The sequence below is a fragment of the Gorilla gorilla genome, chromosome 14 (assembly GCF_029281585.2).
Source record: "Gorilla gorilla gorilla isolate KB3781 chromosome 14, NHGRI_mGorGor1-v2.1_pri, whole genome shotgun sequence".
Lineage (NCBI taxonomy): Eukaryota > Metazoa > Chordata > Mammalia > Primates > Hominidae > Gorilla > Gorilla gorilla.
In genome coordinates, this window is record NC_073238.2 from 115,076,708 (window position 1) to 115,090,826 (window position 14,119).

The 14,119-nt window shown below is 39.2% G+C and overlaps 1 protein-coding gene across 7 annotated transcripts in view; it reads left to right on the forward strand.

The window, feature by feature from the left end:
- PCCA (propionyl-CoA carboxylase subunit alpha) overlaps positions 1-14,119 on the forward strand; it is a 456,523-nt gene that overhangs the window by 288,041 nt on the left and 154,363 nt on the right. For 6 of the 7 annotated variants that reach the window (XM_019039752.4, XM_055360016.2, XM_004054694.5 and 3 more), the window contains one exon: positions 3,103-3,205. In XM_019039752.4, the coding sequence (XP_018895297.3) occupies positions 3,103-3,205 (103 nt within the window). Of the gene's footprint in view, positions 1-3,102; positions 3,206-10,713; positions 10,916-14,119 lie in introns of all 7 variants that reach the window. The other variant, XR_010130619.1, reaches the window with a different exon arrangement.

A 14,119-nucleotide genomic window follows, 5' to 3' on the forward strand; every position in this document is an offset into this window, starting at 1 on the left:
AAATAAATAGTACTTAGGTTTTGGAGAGTGGCAACTGTATCTCATCACCATCTATAAGGTCCCTTTCTGTGGGAAAATGGGTTCTGGGTTGGAACAGGATGTCAGGATCAGCAATGTTCCAATGCCTCTGGAAGCAGAGACTTGTTACATGACAGAAGGAATTCTCAATCCCTACTCCGTCAGGCTGCTACAGTTTGAAAAATATTATAGCATATGACTTAGATTAAATGGAAGAAAGATCTCTTGAGTTTATGCTATAATTAAGGAAAAATTCGTGAGGGAGGCAATATTTTCCTTGAAGGATCTGTTAGTATGAGAAGCAGAGAGATGAGATGAGGATCCAAAGTTTCTATAAAGAAAGAGGTTTCAGTTATAGGGGAAAGTAAGAATATAGGCCGAGAGCCAGGACAACTACTCATAATAAAAGCTATAGCATGTATACACCTAATTTAATCAACACCTCCCTATCAATGCAGATATTGTTACAATCTTTAATACATAAGGAAACTGAGACAGACAGTTTGCTCCGGGTTTTTTGTCAGCTTCTGTGACTCATCAATGCCTGAGTTCAAAACCACTGTCTTGCTCTCTGCCTCATGGTAGCTTGGTTTAAGAGTCTGTCCTAACCAAATAGACAAATCAGAGAATAAGCAGAAATAAAATTGAATGCAAAAGGTGGGTTCTTACTTTCAAGGCATTGAATGGTAGTTAGGTTAATAAAGATGTAACTTGGTGTGGGGTAGAAAACCATCAAATGATCATGAGCAAGGTAGTGACATAATTCTTGAGGAAAGCACAGATTCAAGAAAGCCAAGTTGCACGGTCATCTAGATGTGAGGCTGTTTCTGCAATCACAATACCCCTGTGAAATTGGAGTATTGACCCCATTCGAAGTGAGCAAAATGAAGTCTTAGCGAGATGATAGGTGTAGTCCAGGGATACCAGGGAGTATCCAGGAGCTTGGGGCACAGTCCTCCTGTCACACCTGTGCTCTGTCTCCTGGGCAAGTCAGCCTCCCCTTCTACACTTGCTTGGTGCATAGTAGACACTCCTCACAGTCTTTTCTACTTATCCCTCATCTCTTTGTCTCCATCCTGTGAAGGAATGATTTTGGTCTTTTAGGAGCCCACAGGACACTGGGAGACAAACATATAAACAAATAAATGCCCTGTAGAATAAAGGTGCTAAGAAAAAAAAGAGGGAATACTGGCACAGAAGCCCTTTCTTCCCTTCTTCCTTTCTGCTCAGACCTCCTTTTCTTTCCCTCTCCTCCTCCCCTCCCCACTGTGTGTTGTCTCCCTCAACTCCCCTGCACCCCCATTCATTCATACTCTTCTGTGTGAGGCTCTATCCCCTGAAACAGTTCTTTGCACACTGCCAGAAAGAATCGTCAAGGCCTGTGTGTACAGTGTGCATTATTGTAGATGCATTTTTTTACTTTTATTTTTACTTCCATGGTATTTAAAACATATCCTTATCTTCAGAATAATGCAGATCAAGAAGTGGTAGGTCAAATACAAATATGTATTTAAATTAATAATATTAATCATCAGATATTGAATCTAGAGGTGATTCGATTAGAAGCATAGTTTTTGTGACTCTGATTTTTTTAATGCTGAATACACAGAGACTTCTTTTGAAAATTTGGTGGGTTTAAATGAAAACATAACTTGGAACATTTTTTCAGAACTGTGGTTTAAGCTGGAGCCCAGATACTACAAAGTGCTGATGTTTAGTACTTGGTAAATATTACTTCACAAGTATAAATATGAAATACTTAAATTAGGTTAATTCTGAAATCATTAAATTTTGTTACTTTAAAAAGTTGTGGGAAACATTTATATTCTAAAAACATTTTTGTCTTTGGCTGCTTGATACGGATTTTCTGAACCATGTAATACTGATAATATGCAAGAAAAGACCCGTATGATAAGACTAACATTGTTCATAGATATGGAGTCCTTTCTGGGGGGTTTTAGGTGATGGGGAAAACCAGGGCTAGAAAAGAAATAGTGTGCAAGTTTCCAAGATGAGGACTGTGTTTTATTTCTCTGTGGTGCCCCACAATTTAGAGCCAAGTGCTTAGTGTTTGTTGAACTCATAAGTCATTTAGGGTTTTGTGTGTGTGTGTGTGTGTGGCTGTGCTTTATTTTAGCAAAATTTTGATGTTGTCCTATTATATAATAACATAATAAGTGGGTATCTGAGTAATGTTTAAATTTGTTTTTTAAATTTCGTGAATTTTTAGTAATAACATTATAAAATAAGTATAGTTTTTTGTTTTTTTTTTTTTTGCAAAAAATAATTATATCAGCCAGGCGCGGTGGCTCATGCCTGTAATCCCAGCACTTTGGGAAGCCGAGGCGGGTGGATGAGGTCAGGAGTTCGAGACCAGCCTGACCAAAATAGTGAAACCCCATCTCTACTAAAAATACTAAAAATTAGCCGCGTGTGGTGGTGGGCTCCTGTAATCCCAGCCTCTCGGGAGGCTGAGGCAGAAGAATCACTTGAACCCAGGAGGCAGAGGTTGCAGTGAGCCAAAATCGCACCATTGCACTCCAGCCCGGGCGACAGTGCAAGATTCCATCTCAAAAATAATAATAATAATTTAAAAAAATTATATCCTAGCTAATGTACTAAGATATTTATCTTCTAATTGACATCATGAAGAAACATTCTATAAGTAGAATAATGTACAGAGGTCCATTGTTTAATACATTTCTAGTCTCATCACCAGTAAAGAACAAAATGATTCTCTAGGCCACATCATGCTAACTCAGTAATTCATTTTATGTCTCTGAAGTTTAAGGCATGGCATACTTATTTCATTGTAATTTTTTTTTTAAAAAAACCATTTTGAATAGTAACCAAATATTGAAAAAAACTAATACTGCTTCAGGCAGATGAATTTGTGAATGACTGTAACAATTAGGCAATTCAAATTCATAGAATACATGATGATTCTTAGAGTAGGTGTTTAAAATGTTCGCAAATACATTCAATGGCAGTTTTAGCCTGCACATTTTATATCAAAGGGAAATTAGTTTATTGAGAAATAATAATATAAAATTATTAACGCTTTTTCTTTTCATTCTACTTCAGAATGCCTGTTATTAAACCAGACATAGCCAACTGGGAGCTCTCAGTAAAATTGCATGATAAAGTTCATACTGTAGTAGCATCAAACAATGGGTCAATGTTCTCGGTGAGTTTTCTTTCTTTATTTTCTTGGTAATCTTGATATTATCTATGAATATTTAAAGCCATTTTTAACCTGTTCAGTGACTCTCGTCTTTTGAATTTATAGTACCTCTATGTATTTTTCATCTTCTTTAGGAAGCTGAATGGAAATGGAAATTTTTGTTCTCTTATGCTTATTAGGAAATACATTTCTAGATTTAGCCACATCCTAAACTCACTTTCTGATACTTGATTCATTTTTCTTTTATGCTATGAGAAGTAATGCTTTCGCCTTTGTTACAAGAGAAGAGCGTTTTGAATTACAGTTCCAAATGTATGATAGTGGTGGTAGGTAACCATCCTTTTAAAACAAATAATCTGAAGCCTCACATAACATTATCTTTAAATCTCATGCGGCAAGACACTCTTGAGGCTAAATTTACCTTGTGGTGACACTCTTTTTGTTTTGAAGAACTTAAACCCCTTGGATATAGGGTCCAAGATAGAACTGCCATAGTTGGAATTCTAGTCTATAGTGAACAAGATTACAGTAAGATTTCAGTGTTTATACTGTAGTATGAGTGATATGTTTAAAACTGTGATCCAAGTGTGCCAGAAAAATACCATTAAGAGTTGCTGTTTTAAGTCGTATGCCTTCCTATTTTCAGCCTGAACTCAAGGAGGTTGCTATTAATATATAGTTAGTATAATGACTATTCTGTATATCTACATTTCTCTTTGTTTTGGGGAAACAAGTGAATTTTTATCAGAATATTGAAATAGGATATGAACATCAAAACAATATAATTTCACACAAATAAGACCTGGTGTGGCTTGAGAGGGGTACGGCAGTTTCTTGATCTCAGTGAGAAAATATCACAAGTCGAAGATTCATGAGAATTCATTCATTCCACAAATAATTGTTGCATGCCTACTGTGCACCAGATCAGTTCCAAGCTGTTGCCCTGGAGAAGCTGACATTCTTGTGTGGTGTCAGACTCACAGATCAATGATGTCAGTCCATGAACTAAGGGTAGTCTCCTTGGTTTTCTTTAAATGTTGTGATTCACTGTATATGCCAAAATTGCTGAAACGTTAGATACTGAAAGATACTTCACTCAGCTCTCTTAAAATGAAAGCTATGATGGAGTTAAACAGCTGTCTCATGAGATCTTGTGTGACTCTCTACATTCCTCCTATTGACATGGTCATTTCAGAAAAACAGCTTTGTAAGTGGACATTTAACCAGAGATCAAGTTGAGTAGCAAATTATAGGAAGTAAATAGTAAAGAGTATCAATATTACAGTGTAGCATTTTTTTTTCTGGGGGAAGATTAACTTTACAAAAATGTAGAGTTTAGCATAATTTTCAGTTCTATATTGAGTCACCACTGAAGCCTTACTGTAATCTGATATTCTGATACAATGTTCTTTTAAGTAGTGCCTTACCTTAATAAAGAAAACTGTCTAGATTACTTTTCAGAGCTGTTACTTCTTTTTTTTTTTTTTTTTTTTTTTGAGACAGAGTCTTGCTCTGTCATCCAGAGAGGGTGGAGTGCAGTGGCATGATCTCGGCTCACCGCAGCCTCTGCCTCCCAGGTTCAAATGATTTCTCCTGCCTCAGCCTCCCGAGTATCTGGGACTACAGGTGCATGCCACCACACCCAACTAATTTTTGTATTTTTAGTAGAGATGGGGTTTCACTGTGTTGGCCAGGCTGGTCTCGAACACCTGAGCTCAAGTGATCCTCCTGTCTCAGCCTCCCAAAGTGCTGGGATCACAGGCGAGCGTTGCTTCTTTATGCTTGTTTTAGATTCCATGTTGAAAACTAGAGACCTCTGGCCTGACTGCATACGTGGTATCTTTTAAATTTTTTTCTGTAAAATTATCTCCAGCTTCACTTTTTAGCTTATGAGGAAAACAGGGCTGTTTTTAAAACACATCAAAATTAGTGCATTAAAAATTTCCCTGTAAAATATCCACCTTAGTATATAATATCAGAAATGATTTCCTATATTTATTGGCTTAGCTACTATCAGAGCATCAATAGCCCAATGAAAGGCATATGCACATGATAGTGTAGCCCTTTTTCCTAGGCGTATTTAAATTTAGCTACTTTCATTTGACATCAGTATTATGAAAGGAGGCAGGTTGAACAGCGTGGCGAAGTAAAGGCTCATTGGTAGAAAGATTTCAATAGTATGGCACTATTGTCTGCTTTTAGGGTCATAGACGGGAGAGCTGTGATTGTTAACTTAGTTTCCCAGATCACCCACTGTCACATCAAGAAAAAAATTAGCCTACAGGTGACAAGCCAGGTCTGGGTTAATGACTCTGGAGATAGTGCAGGCAAAGGCTTTATTGAGCACACAGTAAAGCTTTAGGTGCCCTACATTTCCAGAGTTCTTCTGTTTAATATTTAGGAGTTTAAATTATAAGATATTTCTAATAAGGAAAGTACAGCAGATGTTGCAGATTTTCCATACAGGTCTCCTATTTAAAAAGAAAAATATATAGATTAAACTAAGTCCTTTCTTTACATCATCCTGTTCCACTTTCTCTCAAGTGGTGGCAGCTAACCTGATGATGCTGTGTGTCCTTTCTGTATGTGTTGTTAAGACTTTTGGTACAGATGTATATACCACAATAATGGTAAAAAGGAAAGTTGCAACAATATACATACTTAATGGCACCATTTATGTAAATTTTAGGCAAAGCAATTTCATTTACAATAGAATCAAAAGGACTAAAATACTTAGGAATATATTTAACCAGGGAGGCGAAAGGCTTGCACACTGAAAACTATAAAATGTTGCTGAAAGAGCTTAAAAAAGACACAAATATATGGAAGGGTATCTTGTGTCAGGGACTAGAAGATGTAATATGGTTAAAATATCAGTACCTCTCAGCTACTTGGGAGGCTGAGACAGTAGGTTCACTTGAGCCCAGGAGTTTGTGCCCAGCCTGGGCAACACAGCAAGACTCCATCTCTGGTGAACAAAAGAAAAATGAAAGAAGGAGATGTCAGTACTACCTGAAGTGATCTACAGATACAACGCCATCCCTATCAAAACCCCCAAATACATTTTGTTGCAGATATAGACAAATTTATTCTGAAATTCATGCAATTTCAAGGGGGTCGCAAATAGTCAAAACAATCCTGAAATAGAAGAAGAAAGTTGAAAGCCTTATACCTCCTCATCTCAAAACTTATTACAAAACCACAGTTTTCAAAACAGTGTGGTACTGCACATATATAGACCAATGGACTAGGATAGAGAGCCCATAAATAAACCCTTGTGTGTATGGTCAAATGGCTTTTGACAAGAGTTTCTAAAATATTCAGTGGAGAAAAGACAGCCTTTTCAACATGAATGAATTTGGGTCCTTTTCTTACTCTATATACAAAACTAACTCAAAATGGATCAAAGACCTAAATGTAAGAGCTAATGCTATAAAATTCTTAGAAGAAAACACAGGGGAAGGCTGCACACAGTGGCTCATGCCTGTAATCTCAGCACTTTGGGAGGCAGGTGGATCACTTGAGCTCAGGAGTTCAAGACCAGCCTGGGCAACATAGTGAAACCCCATCTCTACTAAAAATACAAACATTAGCTGGGCTTGGTGGTGCGTGGCACACACCTGTAATCCCAGCTACTCAGGATGCTGAGGCAGGAGAATCTCTTCAACTCAGTAGGCAAAGGTTGCAGTAAGCTGAGATCGTGCCACTGCACTCCATTCTAGGTGACAGAGTGAGACCCTGTCTCAAAAACAAAACAAAACAAAACAAAACAAAAAAACCAGTAGATAACATAGGGGAAAAGCTTCATGGTATTGGATTTGGCAATGGTTTCTTAGACATGACACCAAAAGCACAGGCAACAAAAGATAAATTGGACTACGTGAGAGTTAAACACTTCTGTATATGAAAGGAGAATATTTTCCCAGAATTTTCATCCCTCCTTTAAAATTTTTCATTATAAACACTATAAATATATAAATGTTTCATGCAAATATTTTCTCCCATTCTGTGGGTTGCCTTCTTACTGCTTTTTTCCCAAAGTAACCGCTCTGTCAGAGTACAATCAACAGAGTGAGAAGGCAACCCACAGAACGGGAGAAAATATTTACAAATCACATAGATGATAAGAGTTTGTTTGTTTGTTTGTTTGTTTGTTTGTTTGTTTTTTGAGACAGAGTCTCGCTCTGTCACCCAGGCTGGAGTGCAGTGGCACAATCTTGGCTCACTGTAGCCTCTGCCTCCCAGGTTCAAGTGATTCTTCTGCCTCAGCCTCCCAAGTAGCTGGGATTACAGGCGCATGCCACCACACTTGGCTAATTTTTTTTTTGTATTTTTAGTAGAGATGGTGTTTCACCATGTTGGCCAGGCTGGTCTCGAACTCCTGACTTCAGGTGATCCACCCACTTCGGCCTCCCAGAGTGCTGGGATTACGGGTGTGAGTCACCACGCCCAGCCCTCCCGATAAGAATTTAATATTTGGAATATATAAAGAAATTTTTCAACTCAATAGCAAAAAACAATTAAAAATGGGCAAAGGACTTTCATAGACACCTCTCCAAAGAAGATATACGCATGGCCAATAAGCACATGACAAGATGCTCAATATCACTAATCATTAGAGAAATCCAAATCAAACCTGCAATGAGATACTACCTCCCACCCGTTAGAATGGCTACTATCAAATAAACAGAAAATAAGTACCAGTGAGGGTGTGGAGAAGCTGGAACCCTTGTGCACAGTTGGTAGGAATAAAATGATGTGGTTACTTTGGAAAAAACAGTATGATGGTCCCTCAAAAACTTAAAAGTAGAATTATATAGTAACCTTAGAAAGTTGGTAATTCTGATGTGCTATATAACACAGATGAATCTTGAGGACATTATGCTAGGTTATAAGCCAGGTGCAAAAGGACAAATACTGTAGGATTCCACTTATATGAGGTACCTGGAGTAGTCAGACTGATAGAGACAGAAACTAGAATGGTGGTTGCCAGGGGCAGAGGAAGGGGAATGAAGAGTTATTGCTTAAAGAATACAAAGTTTCACTTTTTAAGATGAAAGGTTTTCTGGAGGTAGATGGTGGTGATGGTAGCAGGAAAATGCAAATGTATTTAATACCACTGAACTGTACATTTAAAAATGGTTAAGATGGTAAATTTTATACGTGTTTTACCACAAGTAAAACATACACAAAACAAATCAGTATTTATAATGAAAAACTTTAAAGGAGGGTTGTGGCCAGGTGCAGTGGCTCACACCTGTAATCCCAGCACTTTGGGATGCTGAGGTGGGTGGATCACCTGAGGTCAGGAGTTCGAGACCAGCCTGGCCAACATAGTGAAACCCTGTCTCTACTAAAAATAAAAAAATTAGCCAAGTGTGGTAGCATGCGCCTGTAATCCCAGCTACTTGAGAGGCTGAGGCAGGAGAATCACTTGAACACAGGAGGTGGAGGTTGCAGTGAGCTGAGATCACGCCACTGCGCTCTAGCCTGGGTGACAGAGTGAGACTGTCTCTCAAAAATAAATAAATAAATAAAAAAGGAGGTATGAAAATTCTGGGAAATGAATCCATGGTAGAAATGAAAGTTAAGTGAAGTGTTAATCGTAGGAGAAGTGAAGTATTTTATGTGTTTTAGGTCTTTATTCTGATTTCTGAATACAGCTGTCTGAATGAATGACAGAATTAATTAATAGTATAAAACCTGCTAGGCACAAGTAGAAATATTATTCAGCTTGTCATGGTGATAAGCCGAAAAGTACCCAATAACAAACTGATTTTTATTATAATTATTTTCATGATTCCCTTTTGGATTCCCAGGATGTTTTCCATTTCTGTCTTGCTCAGTATAACACAAAACTAGTCAAAATAGTTTTTGGCCAGGTGCAGTGGTGCGCACCTATAGTCCATCCACTCAGGAGAAAATAAGTTTATGATGAATTAAAATATTAACACAGTTAATATCTTAAAGATGGTGAAAAACTAAATTCATATTGAATGTGATACACTTGAAAGAAAGAGTTGAAAGAAGAGTGTCAGAGTAGTACTAATGTGTAAGAAAATTAGTTAGAAATTTGGCCTTCCTAGCGATGGAAAAATGAGCACTATACATGCACTTTTTGAAAAATTTTGCCTGATGTTTCATGTTTACTACTAATAAACTAGAAAGCAATTGTATATGATCCTGTATATTGAATTGTTACAGTGGGCCAATGACAGAAAATTTTGTAAGGACCTAAGGGTTTTTCGTGTCTCTGTCTCCTTCAGTTCTGCTCTGATCTTAGTTATTTCTTGTCTTCTGCTAGGTTTTGAATTTGTTTGCTCTTGCTTCTCTAGTTCTTTTAATTGTGATGTTAGGGTGTCGATTTTGGATCTTTCCTGCTTCCTCCTGTGGGCATTTAGTGCTATAAATTTCCCTCTAAACACTACTTTAACTGTATCCCAGAGATTCTGGTACATTGTGTCTTTGTTCTCATTGGTTTCAAAGAACTTATTTATTTGTGCCTTAATTTTGTTATTTACCCAGTAGTCATTCAGGAGCAGGTTGTTCAGTTTCCATGTAGTTGTGTGGTTTCGAGTGAGTTTCTTAATCCTGAGTTCTAATTTGATTGCATTGTGGTCTGAGAGACTGTTTGTTACGATTTCCATTCTTTTGCATTTGCTGAGGAGTGTTTTACTTCCAATTATGTGGTCAATTTTTGAATAAGTTCGATGTGGTGCTGAGAAGAATGTATATTCTGTTGATTTGGGGTGTAGAGTTCTGTAGATGTCTGTTAGGTCTGCTTGGTCCAGAGCTGAGTTCAAGTCCTGAATATCCTTGTTAATTTTCTGTCTCATTGATCTAATATTGACAGTGGGGTTGTTAAAATCTCCCACTATTATTGTATGGGAGTCTAAGTCTCTTTTTAGGTCTCTAAGAACTTGCTTTATGAATCTGTGTGCTCCTGTATTGGGTTCAGATATATTTAGGATAGTTAGCACTTCTTGTTGCATTGATCCCTTTACCACCAGGCCTGCCTTACAAGAGCTCCTGAAGGAAGCACTAAATATGGAAAGGAAAAACTGGTACCAGCCACTGCAAAAACATACCAAATTGTAAAGTCCATCAACACTATGAAGAAACTGCATCAACTAATGGGCAAAATAACCAGCTAGCATTATAATGACAGGATCAAATTCACACATAACAATATTAACCTTAAATGTAAACGGGCTAAATGCCCCAATTAAAAGACACAGACTGGCAAATTTGATACAGTGAAGAGCCAACAGTGTGCTGTATTCAGGAGACCCATCTCACATGCAAAGACACACATAGGCTAAAAATAAAGGGATGGAGGAAGATGCACTGGTTTTTCCTCTTCTTTATGGATTTATCTACCTTTTGTCTTTGATGTTGGTGACCTTCGGATGGGGTTTTTGTGTGGACCTCCTTTTTATTGATGTTGATGCTGATGCTGTTCCTTTCTGTTTGTTAGTTTTCCTTCTAACAGTCAGGCCCCTCTGCTGTAGGTCTGCTGGAGTTTGCTGGAGGTCCACTCCAGATCCTGTTTGACTGGATATCACTAGCAGAGGCTGCAGAACAGCAAAGATTGCTGCCTGTTCCTTCCTCTGAAAGCTTCGTCCCAGAGGGGCACCTGCCAGATGCCAGCTGGAGCTCTCCTGTGTCTGTCAACCCCTGCGGGGAGGTGTCTCCCAGTCAGGAGGCATTGGGGTAAGGGACCCACTTGAGGAGGCAGTCTGTCTGTTAACAGAGCTGGAGTGCTGTGCTAGGAGATCTGCTGCTCTCTTCAGAGCCAGCAGGCAGGAACGCTTAAGTCTGTTGAAGCTGCGCCCACAGCTGCCCCTTCCCCCAGGTACTCTGTCCCAGGGAGATAGGAGTTTTATCTATAAGCCCCTGACTGGGGCTGCTGCCTTTCTTTCAGAGATGCCTTGCCCAGAGAGGAGGAATCTAGAGAGACAGTCTGGCGACAGTGGCTTTGCCAAGCTGCCATGGCTTTGTTTATTCTCTGAGGGGAAAACCACCTACTCAAGCCTCAATAATGGTGGATGACCCTCCCCACCAGGTTGACTTCAGACTGCTATGCTGGCAGTGAGAATTTCAAGCCAGTGGCTCTTAGCTTGCTGGGCTCCGTGGGGGTGGGATCTGCTGAGCAAGACCACTTGGCTCCTTGGCTTCAGCCCCTTTTCCAGGGGAGTGAATGGTTCTGTTTCGCAGGTGTTCCAGGCACCACTGGGGTATGAAAAAAAAACTCCTGCAGCTAGCTTGGTGTCTGCCCAAATGGCCGCCCAGTTTTGTGCTTGAAACCCAGGGCCCTGGTGGTGTAGGCATCCAAGGGAATCTCCTGGTCTGCAGGGTTGTGAAGACTGTGGGAAAAGCATAGTATCTGGGCTGAATAGCACTGCCCCTCCCTCATGGCACAGTCCCTCACGGCTTCCCTTGGCTAGGGGAGGGAGTTCCCCGACCCCTTGTGCTGCCCGGGTGAGGCAATGCCCCACCATGCTTCAGCTTGCCCTTTGTGGGCTGCACCCACTGTCTAACCAGTCCCAGTGAGATGAGCCGGGTACCTCAGTTGGAAATGCAGAAATCACCCACCTTCTGTGCTGATCTCGCGGGGAGCTGCAGACGGGAGCTGTTCCTGTTCGGCCATCTTGCCAGCCACTTGATAAAAATGTCTTTTGACTGTTTTTGACTTAAAGCTGTTTTATGTGATAACAGTATAGCTACTCCTGCTTATTTTTGGTTTCCATTTGGATGGAACAATTTTTTCCATCCCTTTACTTTCAGACTATTTGTGTCTTTAAGGGTGAAGTGTGTTTCTTGCAGGCAGCATATATTTGGGTCATATGTTTATTCAGTCAGCCAGCCTCCATCTTTTTATTTTATTTTATTTTATTTTTTTGAGACAGAGTCTCACTCTGTCACCCAGGCTGGAGTGCAGTGGCATGATCTAAGCTCACTGCAAGCTCTACCTCCCAGGTTCACGCCATTCTCCTGCCTCAGCTTCTCGAGTAGCTGGGACTACAGGTGCCTGCCACCATCCCTGGCTAATTTTTTATATTTTTAGTAGAGACAGGATTTCACCGTGTTAGCCAGGATGGTCTTGATCTCCTGACCTTGTGATCCACCCGCCTCAGCCTCCCAAAGTGTTGGGATTACAGGGGTGAGCCACTGCACCTGGCCACCAGCTTCCATCTTTTAAGTGGAGCATTTAATCCATTTACATTCAGGGTTATTATTGATATATGAGGTTTTGTTCCTGTCATGTCATTAATTGCTTTCTGTTTGTTTTATATGTTCCTTCCTATTTTATATTGTTTATCTTTGTGGTTGGTGTTTTCCTTCAGTGGCAACATTTGAGTCTTTTCTGTTCCTCATTTGTGTGTTTGCCTTACCAGTAGGTTTTATACTTGCACGTGTTTTCATGATGGTGTATATTGTCCTTTTGCTTCCAGGTTTAGGACTCCCTTGAACATTTCTTATAGGGCGGATATAGTGGTAATGCATTCCACTGGTCAAATTCAGCGTTTGCTTGTCTGGGAAAGACTTTATTTCTCCTTCATTAATGAAGGATATTATTACTGGGTATAGTACCACTGAGTGGCAGTGTTTTTCTTTCAGCCCTTTGAAAATACAATTCCATTCTCTCCTGGTATGTGAGGTTTCTGCTAAGATGTTGACTGTTAGTCTGATGGGACTTCCTTTATAGATGACTAGATACTTTTCTCTTACAGTTTTTAAAACTCTGTATTTGGCTTTAGATAGTTTGACTATAATGTATCATGGAAGAGATACTGTTTTGCATTCAATCTGGTTGAGGATTTCTGGACCTTCTGTATCTGGATGTCTGTATCTCTCACTAGACTTGGGGAGTTTTCAGTTATTATGTCCTTAAATAGAGTTTCATATCCTTTCATTATTTCTTTGCCTTTTGGGATACTGATAATCTTGATTTTTGGTTACTTTATTGTGTCCCATATATCATGAAAGCTTTCTTTATGTTTTAAAATTACTTAAAAATTTTTTTGTCTGACTGCATTATTTCAAAAGACTTCCCTTCATGCTATGAGATTCTTTCTTCTGCTTGATCTAGTCTGTTGAAGCTTTTGAATGCATTTTGCATTTCATTCAGTGAATTCTTCATTCCAGAATGTGTCTGATTCTTTTTTATGATACCCATCTTTTTGGTAAATTTCTCATTTATATCCTTAATTGTCTTTCTGATTTTTTTGTGTTGTTTTTCAGATCACTCTTGTGTCTCACTATTTTTAGTATCAAAATTTTTAGTTATTTTTCTGGAATGTGAATTTCTTTTGGATGGGATCTGTTGCTGCAGAATTATTGTATTCCTTTGGAGGTATCATATTCCCTTGCTTTTTCATGTTTCCTGTGTCCTTACGTTGATATTTGAACATGTAGGGTAATATTCGCTTCTTCCAATTTTAGAATTTGCTTTCGTAGGGGAAGACTTTTTCCTGAAGATGTATCCATGCTGTTGGTTGGGTAGGACCCTTTGCCTTTGATTCTGGGTGCATGTGGTAGTCACTGTATAGTGTAGTCACTGTATGATTTCTTTGGCTGTAAACAGTATCGGTGGTATCTGTGATTTCTTTAGTGGCTTAGGGTGCTGTTATTAGTAGAGGCTGTAATGAGGTTTTCTGGGGACAAGGATGCCACATGGGCCAGTCTTTGGGCCTAATGGTGGCAGTGGTGGGCTGAGTATGTCTGTCCTTGGGCCCCGGGGTTGCGTGTGCTGACACTGATGTTAGTGGGTCCAGGTGAGTAAATTTAACAAAAGAAGTATAAAACTTGTATTGTGAAACGAACCATTGAAAAAAGAAATTAAGGAAAATCCAAATAAATGGAAAGTTTCTAATATTTGTGAATTGAAAAACTTAAGATGGCACTGCTTCCCTG